This window comes from Heptranchias perlo, chromosome 21 (genome assembly GCF_035084215.1).
Source record: "Heptranchias perlo isolate sHepPer1 chromosome 21, sHepPer1.hap1, whole genome shotgun sequence".
In the NCBI taxonomy this organism is placed as follows: domain Eukaryota; kingdom Metazoa; phylum Chordata; class Chondrichthyes; order Hexanchiformes; family Hexanchidae; genus Heptranchias; species Heptranchias perlo.
The window spans coordinates 19,063,214-19,079,385 of NC_090345.1; the positions used below are offsets into that span (position 1 = coordinate 19,063,214).

The 16,172-nt window shown below is 42.4% G+C and overlaps 2 protein-coding genes across 4 annotated transcripts in view; one reads left to right on the top strand and one right to left on the bottom strand.

The window, feature by feature from the left end:
* The window catches only part of nhlrc2 (NHL repeat containing 2), an 88,856-nt gene extending 79,141 nt beyond the window's left edge, over nucleotides 1-9,715 (bottom strand). For both annotated transcript variants that reach the window (XM_068002179.1, XM_068002178.1), the window contains exon 1: nucleotides 9,543-9,715. In XM_068002179.1, coding sequence (XP_067858280.1) covers nucleotides 9,543-9,690 — 148 coding nt within the window. In that variant the 5' untranslated portion in view covers nucleotides 9,691-9,715. The remainder of the gene's footprint in view (nucleotides 1-9,542) is intronic.
* A 224-nt stretch (nucleotides 9,716-9,939) lies between these two features.
* dclre1a (DNA cross-link repair 1A (PSO2 homolog, S. cerevisiae)) overlaps nucleotides 9,940-16,172 on the top strand; it is a 55,736-nt gene continuing 49,503 nt past the window's right edge. For both annotated transcript variants that reach the window (XM_068002181.1, XM_068002182.1), the window contains exon 1: nucleotides 9,940-10,547. In XM_068002181.1, the coding sequence (XP_067858282.1) occupies nucleotides 9,998-10,547 (550 nt within the window). In that variant the 5' untranslated portion in view covers nucleotides 9,940-9,997. The remainder of the gene's footprint in view (nucleotides 10,548-16,172) is intronic.

Consider the following 16,172-nt stretch of genomic DNA (forward strand, 5'->3'; position numbering starts at 1 on the left):
CTAAATTCTAAGTGATTTTTGTCTATTCATAAATGCATGAGTTTTAAGCTCAAAGTGTAATTAATTCCAGCTGAGTAAAGAACTAATATAATTTCATCAAAACCATCAACCACATCATTTTTAAAAAGTAAAAAAAAAGGTTTTTTTTACTCAGATCCAAAAAGCCTGAGCATGGCAATTTTAAATTATTCAGAATTATAAAGCTATTTCTATAAATAGACAATCTGTTAAAGATAACTAAATTCTAACAGTAGGAAAATTACTTAATACATTACTCAATTTCAGTCAGAATCTTTTGTTAGCAATTTCTTACTGCTTTCTTCTGTTTGGCATACCTTGTATGCACTTGGCATTGCTTCACTTGCTTTGACATTTCCAAGTGCTAAAATGTCACAGCAGTATGCTAATTTGTTGTTAAAGCCTATCGGCCTCAACATTAGCTTCACGCAATTAATGTAACTAACAAGACTTGGGACAGAATTATAGTAATCCTAATTAATTTACCCATAGCTCTTGGAAGAAAAATATGCACATCTAGTTTAAGCAAGTGAGCATTAATTGCAGTGACCAGGGGAAGAAGAAAATAAATTTTTATGCAAAAGCTGGATTGGAACTCGAGGAATGAATGAGAAATGATTCACCTGGTTCAAATTATTGCTTAGGACTATCTGATAGACCTGCTCACACCATATTCATTTCCATCTTGCTTTGATGTCCAGATCATATCTGTCACCACTCAGAGTCAGAGGAAAGGAGAGTTCCGGGGGGGGGGGGGGGATGGGGCATTGTAGGACAGGAGAAGGTTACAGAGCTAGGGAAGGGCAAGGCCATAGAAGGATTTAAACACAAGGCTGAAAATTTAAATTTGAGAATATAGGAGATGGGGAAAAAATATAGGCCATGGAGAGTAGGGGTAATGGGTGAGTAGGTACAGGATACGATACTAGCAGCAGAGTTTTGGATGAGCAGAAGTTTACATTTGGCAGAACATGGGAGGCTGGCCAGTGAAGCCCATGGGATTAAAGGGGCATGGCAGCATGGATACAAAATTGCTAAGACAGAAAGCAGAGATTAATGGTGAACTGTTGCTTTTCAGACTGGAGGAATGTATATAGTGGTTTCTCCCAGGGGTCAGCATTAGGACCACTGCTCTTTTTGATATATATTAATAACCTGGATTTGGGTGTGGGGGCACAATTTCAAAGTTTGCAGGTGACACAAAACTTGGAAACACAGTAAACAGTGAGGAGGATAGTACCAGATTTCAACAGGACATAGACACACTGGTGAAATGGGCAAACACATGGCAAATTAAATTTAATACAGAGAAGTGTGAAGTGATGCATTTTGGGAGGAAGAATGAGAAGAGGTAATATAAACTAAATGGTACAATTTTTAAAGAAGGTGCAGGAACAGAGCGATTTCACATGCAAATTAATACAAATGTTAAAAGAGAGTATAAATAGAAGCATAGAGTACAAAAGCAAGGAAGTTATGCTAAACCTTTATAAATCACTGATTAGGCCACACCTAGAATATTATGTCCAATTCTGGACACCAGACTTTAGGAAGGATGTCAAAGCATAGGACAGGTTGCAGAGGAGATTTACCAGAATGGTACCAGGGATGACGGTCTTTAGTTATGTGGTGAGACTAGAGAAGTTGGGATTGTTCCCCTTAGAGCTCATGGATGGCAAGGGCCTTGTTCACAAGTGAACGGACATTCTGGAGGGAGATGCAGTACGGGGCGGTGATCGCCGATTTGCTGGCAGAGTCCACAGGGTCAACCCTGGGAGGAGAGAGTGGGACAGGAAGGAGATTGGCAAGATTAGCCCCCAGCAGGTGTGCTGGGTGGGAAAGTCGGAGAGAGAGTAGGATGGGGCAGTTGGGGTCGCTGCTTGTAAGGAGGCAGCGTTGAGTGCCTTGATGGGCCCTTCAGAGGATGCAGAGAGGATTATCTGAGAGGGAGTCAAGCCTGAGACTGCAGTAGGAGAGTAGGAAGGTCAAAGAGTGCTGAAGAGTTGGGGTAGGGATTTGGGAGGGCAGAGAACCCAAGAGGGGAGAAACAAAAGGAGGCATAATGACAGGTGAGAGGGGCCGAGGAGGGGAAGAGAAAAGAAGAAAAAAAGTGAAAAAAAGGGGAAATAGAAGCGATGGGCTCAGGTCTGGAGCGGCAGCTAAAATGTGCATACGAGTGCACGCAACTTTGGCGTCCTATTTGACCCTGAGATGAGCTTCCGACCATATATCTGCTCCATCACCAAGACCACCTACTTAACATTGTGACATTGCCTGTTTCCGTCCCTGCCTCAGCTCAGCTGCTGCTGAAACATCATCCAGACTGGACTATTCCAATGGTCTCCTGGCTGACCTCCCATTCTTCCACCCTCCATAAACTTGAGCTCATCCAAAGCTCTGCTGCCCGAATCCTAACTCGGACCAAGTTCCGTTCTCCCATCAACCCTGTGTTCGATGACCTACATTGGCTCCCAGTCCAGGAACACCTCAATTTTAAAATTCTCATCCTTATTTTCAAATCCCTCCCTGTCTCTGCAACCTCCTCCAGCTCTACAACCCTCCGAGATCTCTGCGCTCCTCCAATCCTTGCTTCTTGCGCATCCCCAATTTTAATTGCTGCACCATTGGTGGCAGTGCCTTTAGCTGCCTAGGCCCTAAGCTCTGGAATTCGCTCCCTAAACCTCTCCACCTCTCTCTCCCCTCCTTTAAGACACTCCTTAAAACCTACCTTTTTGACCAAGCTTTTGGTTGCCTGTCCTAATATCTCCTTATGTGGCTCCATGTCAAATTTTATTTTATAAAACTCCTGTGATGCGCCTTAAGACTTTCTACTACGTTAAAGGCAATATAAAAATGCAAGTTCTTGTTGTAGTAGAGCAGAGAAGGTTAAGGGGAGATTTAATAGAGGTGTTGAGTCATTAAATATATTCAAGGCTGAGATGGTAGGATGGATTTTTGGACTCTAGGGGAATCAAAGGATATGGGGAATGGGTGGGAAAGTGGAGTTGAGGTCAAAGAGCAGCCGTGATTGGATTGAATGGTGGAGCAGGCTCGGGGTATGTGTACTCCTGCTCCTATTTCTTATGTTCAAAATTATGGAGGGGGTTTTGATAGACTAAATAAGGAGAAACTGTTACCACTGGCAGGAGGGATGTTAAAAAAAAATTTACGCAGCAAATTGTTATGATCTGGATTGCACTGCCTGAAAGGATTGTGGAAGCAAATTCAATAGTTTGAAGAGGGAATTGGATATATAATTGAAAAGTAAACAAATGCAGGGCTATGGAGAATGGCCGGGGGCGGGGGGTGCAGGGTGGGACTAATTGGATAGCTCTTTCAAAGAGTCGGCACAGGCACGATGCGTCGAATGGCCTCCTTCTGTGCTGTGAGATTCTATGATTACTAGAGATGCTCTGGATTTGATCGGATAGGTAAGAGTGAAACCAAACAAGAGCAGTCCTACTGAGCTGGATGACAGAGGAGGGGCATTGGTGTGGTTGACCATGTCAAAGGCTGTAGAGAAGTCGAAGTGGGATAACGCATCATGATCACAGTTACAGAGGACATGGCTACTTTGGTTAGGGTCATTTCAGTGCTGTGGCAGGAGTGGAAATGCTTTCACTTAACGAGTGGAAAAATAAAAGGGTAACAACTCTAAGTACGAAGGTGACCTTTAGTAAATAACTTTTGTACTACACAGCATTCTTATTTTTCTTACCACTGCTAGGGCCCATACTAATCTAAACCATCTCTTAGAAGATCCAAACCAATTTTGTTTCTCAAGAATTTCAAACTGGTCGCTTCCTTCTCAGATTTTCAAATTGACTTTCAAATTCAAACAGAACAAGTCTTTGTGCATCCCAGAAAAAAAGTTACTCTGACTTTCTACATTTTGAATAACTGACCACTGAAATTTAAAAATGAATTGTCAATCATATGAAAACTGAACTAATGAAATGTTGTTTCAGTTTGCATTATTCTTCTCTCAAACCTGTAACTGATGATATTTGCAACATTGTATCAAAATATGTTTGGTACAAGAATATGGCTTTTAAATTGCTGATGTACTTTGGCTAGATTTAAAACAGTCATCAACCCAAAACCAGTCAAAATACTTCATTTTTGTCACAGGAACCAATAATCTTCGGCTTTGTTGGTGATCATGCAGAAATAGGAGGAGAAGCCATTGCCGTTGCTGTGTTGGCTATATTGGGACAGATAGAATGGAACCATGAAACAGCAGTGCCGCAAAGGTACGCAACACGGGAGATGTAGTGAAAAAGAACAGAGTGTTGAGTCTACCAAATGCCACTCAGAGCTTCAGGAGGATGAGGAAAGATAGTAAGCTGTGAATAGTTACATGGAATTAACTCAGTTATCAATAATAATTATCTGTCCAAGTAGCCAATGTTTCTGGATCATTTTGAATAATACAGATCTCCTAGAAAAATCCTGCTTTTAGAATCAACTTTTATCATCTACAAACTTAAATATCTTTTCCATGGTCATTAATAAAGGGAAGTCCACCTGTCACAATTGAATAATTAGAATTATTACCCACTGTCTTCTGTTATTATGTCAGCTCATAATCTAATTTAAAACCAATGTATACAAAGCTATAACAAATAATTCAAACAATGTCACCAATCAGAATCATCTGTTGCGGGGTTGGCATGTATTGGGCAGCAGAACATCTTTAAATGGAGAAGGATAAACATTTTCTGTTGTTACTTGATTACCTTTGGGAATCATGGAATGTTGATGAAAACTTTTCTCCCTCAAGATTAGAAGAAGATGTGCCTTGATGGGCCAAATATCCTCATCTCACTCTGTGCATTTTTATGAATGCATCTTCAATCAGCTTCTCAGGTCCAAGAAGCAAATTTCACTGCACAAACAAATCTTGCTGATGGCCCCAAAATAGAGGAAGCAGTAGAGACAGAGAATTCAATAAAAGATTTGCAGAGGGTTTTAGATTGGCTATGCAATTATGCAGAGAAATAACAAAGATATGTAACACTGATAAATACACAGTATTGCATACTGGTTGAAAAAAGTACAAATGTATACAACAAATGGAATCTAATTGGCAAATAGAGATTTAGAAAAGGACTTGGGGTTGAGAATAGACACATCACTTTCAAAATCTGGTGGTGAAGTAAACAGAATCCTCCTGAAGCTCTGAGTGGCAGAACAATACTTCAGAGGTTATATTAAGGCTTTAACTGTACATTGGTCAGTTTACACTTCAGTTCTAGTCACCCAAAAAACATAAATTCACTGGCGAGAAGAGCAATTGTAAGGATAAAAGGGACAAGACAGGAGGAAAGATTAAAAATTTCAAACTCTACAGTCTGAAAAGATGGTTAAAAGGGGAACTAATATCATAGCATCCAAGATATTAAAATGTTTAAATACAGTTAACCCAATATAATGATAAATCAGTTTGAATACGAGAACTTAATTCTCTTAACAAATATCTGTATTTATATTGCAATTAGCCAACGGGTTAGGTCCAGATTGAAGAAATGAGTCAGCCTGCAAGACGTAGGTTGTAAGCAGAAGTTGAGTTGTTGAGTGTAATATTGCTTTTAACCATAATAAACAACAACAACTTGCATTTATATAGAGCCTTTAACATAGTAAAATGTCCCAAGACGCTTCACAGGAGTGTTATCAAACAAAATTTCACACCGAGCCACATAAGGAGTTATTTGGACGGATGACCAAAAGCTTGGTCAAAGAGGTAGGTTTTAAGGAGCATCTTAAGGGAGGAGAGAGAGGTAGAGAGGCGGAGAGGTTTAGGGAGGGAATTCCAGAGCTTAGGGCCCAGTCAGCTGAAGGCATAGCCGCCAATGGTGCAGCGATTAAAATCAGTGATGCGCAAGAGGCAAGAATTGGAGGAGCGCCGAGATCTTGGAAGGTTGTAGGGCTGAAGGAGATTACAGAGATAGGGAGGGGCGAGGCAATGGAGGGATTTGAAAACAAGGATGAGAATTTTAAAATCATGGCGTTCCCAGACCGGGTACCAATATAGGTCAGCGAGAATAGGGGTGATGGGTGAACGGGACTTGGTGCGAGCCAGGATATGGGCAGCAGAGTTTTGGATGAGCTCAAGTTTATGGAGGGTGGAAGATGGGAGGCCAGCCAGGAGACCATTGGAACAGTCCAGTCTGGAGGTAACAAAGGCATCGATGAGGGTTTCAGCAGCAGTTGAGCTGAGGCAGGGGCAGAGTCGGGCAATGTAACGGAGGTTTTGGTGATGGAGCGGATATATGGTCGGAAGCTCATCTCAGGGTCAAATAGATATTATTAAACTAGAAAGAGTGCAGAAAAGATTTACTGGGATGCTACCGGGACTTGATGGTTTGACTTATAGGGAGAGGTTGGATAGGCTGAGACTTTTTTCCCTGGAGAGTAGGAGGTTTAGGGGTGATCTTATAGAAGTCTATAAAATAATGAGGGGCAGAGATAAGGTCGATAGTCAAAATCTTTTCCCAAAGGTAGGGGAGTCTATAACGAGGGGGCATAGATTTAAGGTGAGAGGGGAGAGATACAAAAGGGTCCAGAGGGGCAATTTTTCACTCAAAGGGTGGTGAGTGTCTGGAACGAGCTGCCAGAGGCAGTAGTAGAGGCGGGTACACTTTTGTCTTTTAAAAAGCATTTGGACAGTTACATGGGTAAGATGGGTAGAGAGGGATATGGGCCAAGTGCAGGCAATTGGGACTAGCTTAGTGGTATAAACTGGGCGACATGGACATGTTGGGCCGAAGGGCCTGTTTCCATGTTGTAAACTTCTATGATTCTAGATTGCCAAGGTTGCGAACAGTCTGGTTCAGCCTCAGACAGTGACCAGGGAGAGGGATGGAGTCAGTGACTAGGGAATGGAGTTTGCAGCGAGGAGCAAATACAACATCTTCGGTCTTTCCAATATTTAGTTGGAAGAAATTTTTGCTCATCCAGTACTGGATGTGCAACAAGCAATGTGACAAACGAGAAACAATGGAGGGGTCGAGGTGTAGAGCTGGGTGTTGTCAGTGTATGTGTGTAAACCATGTTATTACTCCTTTATTATTCAATGTATTTGGCGTTTTGAATAATTGAGCAATCTAAACATAATACCAAGAATATTAGTTCAATTTATACTAGGAAAGTAGAATTGCAGGACATTAATTTAAATTGTTGAGTAAATCTAAAACAGTTGTGTGCTAGGAAGAACTTTTTTTTACTCCAATAGAATAATACATGCTTGGAATAATCTGCTAGATGTGATAGTAGAGACAAAATCATTACGTAGAATTTTTATTACTCATTATGGATTAAAATACAGCTGGATACAATAGGAGAGTTAGGACAAGGGAGACTTGCATGCATTTAGCACTTTATCATATAAAGTGTAGGGAAACGTGAAACCATGGCAAGATCCTACAAACAGCATGAGTCGAATGACCACTTAATGGTTGAGTTGAGGGAGCAATGTTGGCCAGGATACATTTTTTAAAAATTCATTCATTGGATGTGGGCGTCGCTGGCGAGGCCGGCATTTATTGCCCATCCCTAATTGCCCTTGAGAAGGTGGTGGTGAGCCGCCTTCTTGAACCGCTGCAGTCGGTGTGGTGACGGTTCTTCCACAGTGCTGTTAGGAAGGGAGTTCCAGGATTTTGACCCAGCGACGATATATTTCCAAGTCGGGATGGTGTGTGACTTGGAGGGGAACTTGCAGGTGGTATTGTTCCCATGTGCCTGCTGCCCTTGTCCTTCTAGGTGGTAGAGGTCGCGGGTTTGGGAGGTGTTGTCAAAGAAGCCTTGGCGAGTTGCTGCAGTGCATCCTGTGGATGGTACACACTGCAGCCACTGTGCGCCGGTGGTGAAGGAAGTGAATGTTTAGGATGGTGGATGGGGTGCCAATCAAGCGGGCTGCTTTGTCCTGGATGGTGTCGAGCTTCTTGAGTGTTGTTGGAGCCGCACTCATCCAAGCAAGTGGAGAGTATTCCATCACACTCCTGACTTGTGCCTTGTAGATGGTGGAAAGGCTTTGGGGAGTCAGGAGGTGAGTCACTCGCCGAAGAATACCCAGCCTCTGACCTGCTCTTGTAGCCACAGTATTTATTTGGCTGGTCCAGATAAGTTTCTGGTCAACTGTGACCTCCAGGATGTTGATGGTGGGGGATTCGGCAATGGTAATGCCGTTAAATGTCATGGGGAGGTGGTTAAACTCTCTCTTGTTGGAGATGGTCATTGCCTGGCACTTGACTGGCGCAAATGTTACTTGCCACTTATGAGCTCAAGCCTGGATGTTGTCCAGGTCTTGCTACACGCGGGCTTGGACTGCTTCATTATTTTAGGGGTTATGAATGGAACTGAACACCGTGCAATCATCAGCGAACATCCCCATTTCTGACCTTATGATGGAGGGAAGGTCATTGATGAAGCAGCTGAAGATGGTTGGGCCAAGGACACTGCCCTGAGGAACTCCTGCAGCAATGTCCTGGGGCTGAGATGACTGGCCTCCAACAACCATTACCATCTTCCTTTGTGCTGGGTATGACTCCAGCCACTGGAGAGTTTTCCCCGAGTCCCATTGACTTCAATTTTACTAGGGCTCCTTGGTGCCACACTCGGTCAAGTGCTGCCTTGATGTCAAGGGCAGTCACTCTTACCTCATGGAGAACTACCTGCGGAAACTCCACGCCTTTGTGTTCAGTAACGTTTCACTTTTTAAGGCCACTTCTACATAATTCGTCATTCACGTCATTATTTTCAACTGTTATCCTTGTTTCTCCCCTTCCTCACTCACTTGGTTTGGTATAGAGTTTCAGCTTCTGCGCACACATAATTGACCCTCCTACAACCCTTGATTGATAGTAACCGCTTGCTGTGAATGTATCTGTGTTCATGCACAATCGAATGAACAAAATGTTACGGATGGGGAGGGAAGGGACTGCAGGTCGCAATATCTTGTTTTCACACGATGTGGAGATGCCGGTGATGGACTGGGGTGGACAAATGTAAGGAGTCTTACAACAGCAGGTTATTGTCCAACAGCTTTATTTAACCTCGGAAAGCTTGTGATTTTACATAAAGCTGTTGGACTATAACCTGGCGTTGTAAGACTCCTTACATTTGTTTTCCCACTGCCGCGTACACATACGGCACACGTTAACTGGTCAGAAAGCCGTAAAAGAAGTGATCTTGCAGTTTCTGCCATTGGCCGTGAGATTGGATTTCAATTAGTCCGATACCAGACAAGAACATGATAACTGTCAGAAAGCTGCTTCCTGCTATAACTCCGGAGAAACGTCCAACAACTGTGCAGGGCGCCGAGCACTTGATTTTTTAAAAAAAAATGACACCTACTCCGTTTTAAAAATAAACATATCTTCCTCCCCCTCCAATCTATTACTTCCTTAATATGACAGTTACATTGCAGACGAGTTGACGTCCCATTTACTTTCCAATTCAGCTATGAGCAAGGGAAAAAAATCGCTCCCTTTTCCTGTTCATTGGGGGAGGTGGGGACTCACCTTCTTCAAATTCAGGGACTTTTAAATCCGTTTCCTTGCCATCTATCTTTCTAACGTGCTCGAGGATGAGTTGTTCTTTCTCCGCCGAGGTGGCAACACCCAGCAAAGCGGCCTCAAGCTGAGTTTGAGCGACAAATGCAGCAGCCATAGTGACTGTGGAGACTGCGAGTAAACACAACCTGGCAGATCTCACATTCGTCACCGTGCCGTGGGTCACAAACAATACTTTGATATTTTAATTTTTTTAAGAAGAAATCATAATATGTCATACATACATACATTTACCTAATTTAACCAGAACTAACAGATTTTTTTTTGTTGTTGCTGGATTTATGTCAGAAATTGTGTCGAATTTGCGGATTTAAGTTAGAACTTGCCGCCCGCGAGCGCTCTTTTAACGGTTTCGCGTTCTACCCGTGAATTTAGGGGGGGGGGAAAGAAGGTCCTCGTGCGCGATGTGCGAGAATGGCACAGCAGAGGAGGAGATCTGGGATTATAAAACTCTACGGAAATTAAGGCGTCCCGTAAATACCACAGAGGCTAATAGCCCTTCTCCTGAGAAATCTGCCAGCTGGCCTAAAGCTGAGCAGAAAAGAAGTGGCGGAGGTGGTAACCGGCCCCCATTCGGGAGGAAAGGTAAAGGATCGTGCAGCAAAAAGAGCGGAGCCGAATGCCACCACAGAGATCAGAGTGCACGCACCGATCATGTAACGAGAGGCAAAGGTGCACTGTCCAGTCAGGATCTAACCCCTCCTGCATCAAATGCAAGCAAGGCAGTAGAGCAAATCACTCGCAACCCACTGTCCCGGGGTGGCTCCTCTTCTACTCCACCTAAGGCAACTGAATGTACAAATGTACCTGAAGGAAAACAAATCCCCACAAACGTCAGGCCTGTTCACGATGGCTACTGCCCAATCTGTCAAATACCTTTCTCTCTGTTGTTGATAGAAACGCCTCGGTGGCATGTCGCAGAGTGTTTGGATACACCAAGTTGCACAGATAATGGTAAGTTGCCAAATTGGTGCAGGTTTTACAGCCTTGTAATTAGAATGAAATGTGAATTATGGTATTTTAACAGACATATAATTGAATCAGTATCTACTGACTCATTAAAATGGAGGTGTTTATATAATGAGTAGCTTTGGAGCCTTATTTTTTACAATAATTTTTCACAGATGTGAGGAGCCTTCTGGTACCCTCAACAACAGCTTGCATTTACATAGCACTTCTAACATAGTAAACCGACCCAAATGCTTCACAGGAGTGTAATCAGACAAAATTTGACACCAAGCCACATAAGGAAATATTAGGACAGGTGACCAAAAGCTTGGTCAAAGAGGTAGGTTTTAAGGAGTGTCTTATAGGATGGAGAGGTGGAAAGATTTAGGAAGGGAATTCTCGAGCTTTAGGGCTTAGACAGCTGAAGGCACTGCCTCCAGTGGTTGGGTGAAGGAAATTGGGAATGCACAAGAGGCCAGAATTGGTGGAACACAGAGTTCTCGGAGGGTTGTAGGCCTGGAGGAGGTTACAGAGATAGGGAGGGGCAAGGCCGTGGAGGGATTTGAACACAAGGATGTGAATTTTAAAAATTGAGGCATTGTTGGACCAGGAGCACAGGGGTGATAGGTGAACGGGACTTGGTGCGAGTCAGGATACGGGCAGCAGAGTTTTGGATGAGCTCAAGTTTACGGAGGGTTGAAGATGGGTGGCCGGCCAGGAGTGCATTGGAATAATCGAGTCTATGGGGTAACAAAAGCATGGATGAAGGCTTCAGCAGAAGATGGGCTGAGGCAGGGGCGGAAACGGGCGGTATTACGGAGGTGGAAGTAGGCGGTCTTGGTGATGATATAGGGTTGGAAGCTCATCTCAGGGTCAAGTAGGACGGCGTGGTTGCGAACAGTCTGGCTCAGCCTCAGACAGTGGCCTGCAAGGGGGATGGAATTGGTGACTAGGGAATGGAGTTTGTGGCAGAAGCCAAAGACAATGGCTTTGGTCTTGCCAATATTTAATCGGAGGAAAATTCTGCTCATCCAATACTGGATGTCAGACAGGCAGCGTGACAAATCAGATGCAGTGGAGCCCAAATTTGTACACATTACTCCAACTGATCTTACTAAAGTTTTATATAGATTCAGTATTATATCTTGACTTTTATATTCTATACCTCTTGCAATAAAACCCATTAGCTTTTTTATGGCCTTATCCATGAGGTGGTGCTTTTGAAGTCTTGTGAACCTGAACCCCCAAATCCCTCTGCTTTTCCATATCACCCAGCTTTCCACCATTCAAAGTATAATTATTACATTTTCATTTTAAAAAAAGTACCACTTTTTTGCCCATTCCATCATCTTATCAGTATCCCCTTGTAGCTTCTTTTGGTACTCAGAATTATTTGCTATGCCTCCTATTTCAATATCATCTGCAAATTTGGACACTGCTGCCTCTAGTCCTGTATCCAAATCATTGATGTACATAATGAACAAAAGTGGTCCCAGAACAGAACGCTGTGGGACAAAAAGCAAAATACGCAAATGCTAGAAATCGGGAACAAAAGCAGATGATTCTGGAAATACTCATCGGATCAGGCAGCATCTGTAGAGAGAACAGACCAGTTAATGTTTCAGGTATGAACCTTTGTCAGAACTGAAAAATATTACAGATGAACAGCATTTAAAAAGCTCAACTACTTATATAATTTTCTAATACCAACTAGCTTATTCTGTTTAATAACCCATATGTGCCCATCCTTACAAGTGGCTCACCTCCTGACTCACCAAAGCCTCTCCAACAAGGCAGAAGTCAGGGGTGTCATGGAATACTCTCCATTTGTTTGACTGAGTGCAGCTATAACAACACACAAGACGCTCAATACCATTCAGGACAAAACAATCCTCTTGATTGGCACCTCATCCACTAGTCTAAAAATCCACCTCCTCCACCACTGGAGTACCATGGCTGTAACTCCCAAACCCACAATCCCCACCACCTAGAAGGACAAAGGCAGCAGGTGCATGAGAACACCACCACCTCCAAGTTACACACTATCCTGACTTGAACATATATTGCCGTTTCTTCATCGTTGTTGGATGAAAACCCTTGGAATTCCCTATCTAACAGCATTGTGGGAGTACCCTCACCACATGGGCTGCAACAGTTCCAGAAGATAGCCCACCACCACCTTATCAGACATCTAGGGATGGGCAATAAATGCCAGCCTTGGCAGCCACATCCACATTCTGAGAATGAATAATATAAAAAAAATCTTCCTTATGGCCTTTGTGAAATGCCAATTCATGGTGAAATGTGGACAATTTTAGGCTCAATTGATACTGCTTAAATTTATTTCATGTAAGATCCTTACATCTGAATGAGAGGGAAGACTAGTCCCTTCAATCTACCCTAGAATCGAACCAAAAAACAAAGAACAGTGTGTTAACCCACTCAGCTCTCATTGATTTCTTTTTTGTACTGATTCTTCTAAAGCCTCACACAGTTGTGTATTGTTTTGGTTTTAAAAAAAGCAATGATACTTCAAAGAAATGCTTACTATAATGCTTCCATTAGGCTTTATATAGCTGTGAATGTTTTTGGTGTTATTTAAAAGGATGTTCTCTCAATTTTGACAATGGGATCTTAGATACCTTCATATTATAGAACTGTGTGTTAACTGAGCAGTGCTGTAGTATGTGAGGAAGCCAACAAGGGGTTGTATTTGCCAATCTGAAAATACTGTAATTAATGTACCAAAATGCCCTCAATATAAAAAACCTAAAGATTAATGATCATGGTACATTGGATTAACAACAACTTGTACGGTAGAATGATGAGACACAGGCGTGAAGTCTTCTAGCCAGTCCTTGATTTCAGCCATGTTGGTATGGTAAATGTTGAATGGAGGCTAGGGGGTAAATTTTAATGGATAGCCGGGAAGGGAGCGGGGGGGAAGATTTCCGGATACTAAACCCGGAAGGTAAATGGGTGGGTCACGATCGCGACCTTAATGAAACCAATTGATGGCACTTCCGGATTTCACGCCCGGCAGTGAAAGGAGCTGCACACCAGAGAGGGGAGCGGGAGGGAGAGAGATCATCGGGATTTGAAAAAAATATGAAGGGGGGGGGGAACATACGTGACATGGAGGGGTGGGGGAAGAGAGAGTCCTGCCAGCAATGGAGATCGGGGTGGGTGGGGGTGATCATGGGATTCCTGTCAGCCAGGTGAGCTTGTTAGGCTGGGATGAAGCACCCCTGCTCCTCCGAGCCCACAAACAGTGCAATAAAGGCACTCACCTCATGGATCCGGCCCTTCTCGCCTGCTTCTGATGTGAATCAGAAGCGATAGGAAACCCAAACAGGTACGGTTAAATTCATTTTAATGTTCCAATACACAAAATATTAAAAGGGCAATGTACCCCATTGAGATACTTAAGTATCGGCCCACCGGCATTAAGTGGGGACGGGAGTTCCTTGTGTCTGCTCTCCACATGCATACAAATCTGCCTGGGTTAAACCCAGAAGTGAGTCAGTTGGAGCCGGGATCCGTTCCAAAAAGCTGTTGTTTTAATCTCCCACCCGCCCCCAACGCACCTGCTCTTAGGGGTGGGGAGGCAAAATTGAATGGGGTGCCTTAACATTGACATTGGCTGTATTCTGGGAGCAGCTTGGTCACCCGGCCCTCTCGAATATAGTTAGTAGGTAATCCAGGGAAATTGCAAGGGGAAAAAGAGGGTAGCATACACTCATGAGTGTACATACCCTCAAAAATAAAATCAGCCTGTGATTGAGAGTTCAGAGGAGTAAAATCCTGTTTTCTTCTGTAGATGCTGAGACTGTATCTGCAGGTAACCAGGCAGCAGATCACTGAGCCACTGCATGTTCCTTTTGTTGAAAGTATTTATTTTGGGAAATGTCTCTGGTATTTGATACTTGTGTCGTGAATTTCCAGCCAACCAAAGATCTCGTTTTCACTCCCTTTTCCTGCGATAATAAGTAAATTATATTAATGATATTTTGAAATGGGTCAGTGGCATTATGTAATAAATAAGGATTGATATTTTCCTCAATCCTCAATATAAACAATCAAGAAATAAAAGTTTGGAATTTGGTTCGATATTTGTTAGTGGACAGGAAAGAAAATTATAGTGGCGGTGTGTTTTTAGAATCCAGGTTCAAATCCAACATAATAGATGGGTTAAACAGTTGTTAGGAGAGCTAGCTAAAGCAAGTTTAAACAGTGTCCTGGCAATCCTCAATGAACCTGTTTAGTCTGTAGCATTAAACTGCCCAGAGTTCCAACACTCATTGGCCCATCAAATAGCTGTTAGAGGCAGCTCTGAATTATAGCAGAAGTGATTGATGCAAAGAGAAGCATATTTTTTGTGCACTTTTCTCTCAACTCAATAAGCAAAAGACCTCTCAAAATCAGATCTAAAAACATTTTCTGCAGCTAGCAGAGTTGTGTGATGTAACATTACACTGTGTTGGTGTTCTTTATGTTGATAGTTCAGGAGTGGGAGAGCAGGAGGAAAGCTGTCAGGCATGACTATGATTTTATGCTACTCAGTACTAAAAATTAAGAAGTGTGAGATCACTATGTTCTTCTAATTCAACTATATTCCACCAAACCTTATGAAACTCCCATTTATAGCACTAAGTCAGTTTGACCTTGGCTTTTGACTTTTTCATGCTACATTTTGTATGTTAAGTTTGCAATCTCACATAAGAGGCGCAATACTTATCTTCCAGAAAATGTGTTGCCATGAGGATAGAGTGTATTTGGAATTAAAATTTGACAGATGTTACTTTATATGGTAGAATCTTCAACCCACAAAAAAAATTAGCAGATACTCCCATTCCCACTTAATGCGTTCTTTTTAAGGGTTCACATCACAGTTGATGTTTTGCAAAGCACAGTGCCAGAGTTTGGGAGAACCTAACGTTCTGCATCATTCCACACATGTTTCACGATCAACGTAAGATGGCATAAAAAAAAGAAGCAAATTCTTCCACTGTCAAGATTGTGCTTTTGAGGTATTTTGAAGCAGAACATAAAGGAATGTATCTAGAATATATCAGCATTTATTATAATGCAAAAAATAAATCCCTATATCATATAATACAACACATTCCTCTTTAAAATAGAAAGTTGTATATTTTAGTACTTTCGTTTATAAGTCCAGACAGTCCCTTACAGTCGAGTACCAAATAAAGTATGCAAAGCATTAATACTAGTATTAAATATATTGAGCAGATTTCAACTACCCTCAATCAATGAAATACATGTTTCTGAGGTCTAGAATGATACTGGAGAGCTTTTGGTAACTTTTCTAAGGCCCATCAAATGGAAGGAATTAGAGGTAATATTCATTTATTGCAGAAGTGCAGGGTTTTTCTTTTTCATGGGTTGTTTATACCTTTTATTGGAAACCTATTGCTGTACCCACTTCCATTTGGTGACAGATGGTAACATATTGGCATTAAGTGTATGAATTATATGACGCATTACACGAACAATTGTTTCAGTAAGAAATTTGATTTTACTTTGGTAAGGCCTGAGCATGGAGTTAAGAGCAACACAAACCCACTACAATATTACTTAATGTTGCAATGTGATTAAGATTTATTTTCACTA